Below are 4,060 nucleotides of genomic sequence, written 5' to 3'. Positions count from 1 at the left end.
TTGCCCTAGGAGACAACGCAGAGTAATTCCGGTTGGCTATTTTGACCATCTCTGCACTGAATGAAAAGGGAGACCCTGAAAGGCTAATATTCTGACAGAAAGCTAGCATTAAAATTATAGAAAAGGGGCTGAATGCATCGCATTCAATTGTTATTATAAAAAGGTACGGCGTCCGTTATGAGGTCGCATCCCATTCAAATGACATCATTTGAAATTATAGTTGTATGAGGTTAAAAATCATCATTAGTTACAACAACAATCAGTGACTACACAGTTTAAACACAAACATTCTAATAGATATTTTCGTTTATATTTTTAAGTTTAAGAGGTCTTAAATATTAGAATTCGTCGACAGGTCTCAGGGTTGTTATTTGTACTTTTATAATTAATTTTTTTTTATCAGACGGGATACTCCTTCGGACTTTTGTAAATAATCTTCACACCATGCCTGCTCTGACGTCACCTAAACACAAGTATAGATAGGAAGGAGGAAGACACCCGGAAAAGATACTCAATCTTTAAGTATGGAGAGGAACTACTTGTGTAAGGACCCGTTTTTCTTTTAACCGACTTAATTGAGATGGCCTCAGTTGCTAAATGGAACCAAGAATTTATTGATTCAAGTGGTGTTTTTGATATTAATAATAGATCGAACGGGCTTGAAGCGTTCAATGACATTCCATCATGGGAGGCGACTGAGGTCCCCGACAGGAAAAATTCAGCTGTAACATTTCCCGATGTCAGTTCATTGAATTATAAACCGCATTTTCCAGTTTCTTCAATCAGTAATGGCGATCTAAAACCAAGGGAAACCACAAATACTGTGTTCAGTTTCAACTTAGAAAGGAACCAAAAAATGAGTCAATCACGAAATCGTTATCGACAGAATTCCAATGATTCTGACGAGGAATGTGTGGCAAGACAGCATTTAAAACATGTCCATGAAAATCCTTTCAACAGGGAATCAGATCCCCAACATTTGTTTCGTGACTCAAGTAAGTTCGGTAACAATGAAACAGACAGTGTTGACAATGAAGAGTATCATGTAAATTCAGGATTTGTTAACAAACTTAGGTCACGGTTTGCAAAACTTGAAAACAAAAATCTACTTACTACCAGTTTATCAAAGCGGTCAGCTAGTGTTGAAACTTTATTTGCTAGTCATAACACTCCAAAAACTCAATCAAAGTTCACTGATGACATCAATCGGGGATGGGAGCAAAAGAGAAAAAGCATTGATGACATAGATATAGTAAAACCTAAACAGAATGCGACTTCCAGTGCTAATAGTGTGACAAAACCACCTCCAATACCAAAGCGTCGAAACGATTTTGAAACCAAGAAGAGGCCAGAATCTGCAACAAGTGTAGAATCTGTCAAACCAAAACAGCCTATATATCCACATTGGACAGTAGCTCCTGACTTAAACATTGGCAGAGATGACATCATAATTATTGAGTCAAATTTACCAGCACCTAAGCCATTTCAAAAAGATGTTGCAGATGAGGACATTAAGAGCATCAGACATTCAGGGGAGGAAAGAATTATTGCAAATGAACTTCCCAAACCTAAGACTGTATCTTCTGTTAGATTATATTTTGAAGCTGTTCAAAGTCATGCTGATTCTACTGGATCGTTATTTAAGAGGGACTCGGTCTCACCTCCAACTAGATCATCATCATCCCCGACTAGACACTCCTTTGGGTCAAATTCCCCACAAATATTAAATTCCCCATTTTCATTTCAATCACCACTGGCCAAAAAGCAAGATGATAATACATATGTTTTTAATTACTCCATACCAAGTGATGAAAATGTTGAGAAAGTTTCATCCCCAGGATTAACGCCACCAGTAGAGCAGACAGAACATGCAAGGGAAGATAAACCAGAACCAGTTGCAAAAGTCTTGTCAAAATGGGAGAGCCATAGCACAAATGCTTCTGCAAAAATAAGGAGGGAGAAGCCAGTTCTCAAAAGTAAGCCAGAATTGAAGCCCAGAGTTCACAACTTTATTTCTGTGAAGAAAGATCAGGAACCAGATATAAAAGTCATTAAACCACTACCAGAAACAAAGGAATCCGCATTAAGCACATCTGAAGCAAATGTATTACATGTTAGCAAACCAGAAGAAATCAGCAAACTGGAAATAAAAGTGTCACAAGTTATCAAACCAGAAGAAATTAGCAAACCAGAAGCAGATGTGTTAAAAGGTGGCAAACCAGATGAGGGTAACAAACCAGACAAGCAACTATTACTAATTAATACTGGGGATGCTTTGACTCCTGTACCAACTATGTCGAAAGTGTTTGATTCAAAATCCATTGTTGCTCATTCCAAAACTCCAAGAAGAAGTAATAAGCCATCAGCACATGTCTCTGAACCAAAGGTACAAGTAAATTCAGACATTACTCAAAACAGTGAAGTACAAAGCAAATCAGTTGAAATACCTGACCCAATTCCTTCTCCAACAATTGAAAAAATTCTGATTCCAGACTCTCCAGTAGAAGAAAAGTTTAAAAATAATAATTTAATCAAGAAGGAAAGAACAGCAAAACCAAAGGAAAGTGTCCCATCAAAGACAATAATCTTTGATTCAAGTAAGATACAGAAGGCAAAGAAGCCTGTCCCGAAAAGGTCAGTGGGTCCACAAAAAGGTGTAACAGACATTGCCACAGCATCATTAGAGGATGCTAAAGAGAGGATAAGCAGCCCTGAAAGGTCTGAGTCAGACACCTCTAACGTTAAGCCTATTAAACCACCTAGAATGTCTAGATCAGGCAATGGAAAAGTGACTATATCTCATGATATAAACAATGTGCCAAAATCTGAGGAAAGTATTAGTCCCAGCAATTTTAAGAGTGAAGACAGTGTGGTATCTTCTGTTGTAGAAAAACAGGATGATAGTCCTAATGACGCCATTGTTCGAGGGATCCCATCATTTTTGGCAGAGAAGCTCAAGAAATCTTCAGAACAAAATAATGCTCTTTACATTGTAGAGAATCCTGATAATCGGCAGTTGAAAACAACATCCAATCATTTAGAAAATGGCTCCAGCTCTCCTGTGCCAAAGAAGAAGCAAGCCCAAGATGTTTCCAGGTTGATTGAATCATCAAGTCCAACAGTTCCTGACCAAAGGAAGCCATCAGAATCCCCTGTTCAGCGTTCAAAAATAGATGATCTCATAAGTCGCAAGAAACCCGCATCCTATGGAAATCCAATATGTGTATTTGACTCAAGTAAGATTGCCACTAAAAGAAAAGATCTGCCAAAAAGAAAGCCTCCCAAAAAGACTGTTCTGGAAATTAACAGCAGTTTGCTTGTCCTGGAACCCCTAACTCCACTTGATTTGTCCAGTATTACAAATGATACCCCTAAAATATTGGAGTATCAGGAAGGCTACATAGCAACTGAAGTTGATCCATGTCCATATGTTTTTGAGGGTGCAGGTGTGATCCTAAATAATACGCCGTTTAGGAAGACCAAACAGCTGAAGGTAAGGATACTCTTTATCTCTAGAGTCTTAATCAATTGTGCTACAACTTAATTTTCTGTTTGATTTGAGATTATTATTTTTTGCTTCCCTTTTTTTTTTTTGCATTTCAAGATTTATTTACACTTTATGTTTTCCATAAAGTTATTTAGTTACATCAACATGGATGTGCCCTTGGAAGCCTGAATTGGGTGCCTTATTCATTCATTCCAGTTTCTTTTCTCCTCATTGTTTGGATTTGAGTTTTACTGCATAGGCCCATAGCAAATAAATCCATAACACTGGTAAGATGACAGGCTAAATCATCAGAGTTTATAGCATCATTTTGGACTGTTTTTCCTTGAGTGGATTGTCATTAAAGAAATTATGGGTTTTGTATACAACTGCATAGACATTGAAACCTTTCATAGTGGACACCTCTTAGTGACACCAGCTCTTAAAGAATGACATTTATGAAATCTGTGTAAAAGACACCTGTCCATGATTGACAGTCTTTTGTGGACACTTGAGTGCATTTTACAGGTTTCATGAGTATCTTGGACACAGCTTTCAATGTGTACAGCTGTTGCT

At 37.6% G+C, this 4,060-nt stretch overlaps 1 protein-coding gene across 4 annotated transcripts in view; it reads left to right on the top strand.

The window, feature by feature from the left end:
* The first annotated feature begins 467 nt into the window (after window positions 1-467).
* LOC149778680 (uncharacterized) overlaps window positions 468-4,060 on the top strand; it is a 107,856-nt gene continuing 104,263 nt past the window's right edge. For all 4 annotated transcript variants that reach the window (XR_016415538.1, XR_016415536.1, XR_016415537.1 and 1 more), the window contains exon 1: window positions 468-3,493. Coding sequence is in view for 1 of the 4 variants with exons in the window: in XM_089939490.1 (XP_089795616.1) it covers window positions 581-3,493 (2,913 nt within the window). In the remaining 3 variants the exon portion in view is untranslated. The remainder of the gene's footprint in view (window positions 3,494-4,060) is intronic.

Source organism: Sinohyriopsis cumingii, chromosome 17 (assembly GCF_028554795.1).
Source record: "Sinohyriopsis cumingii isolate HCF-2022 chromosome 17, ASM2855479v2, whole genome shotgun sequence".
Taxonomy (NCBI): domain Eukaryota; kingdom Metazoa; phylum Mollusca; class Bivalvia; order Unionida; family Unionidae; genus Sinohyriopsis; species Sinohyriopsis cumingii.
Note: the sequence above shows the minus strand (reverse complement) of the source record. Positions and strands in the feature narration are given on the sequence as shown.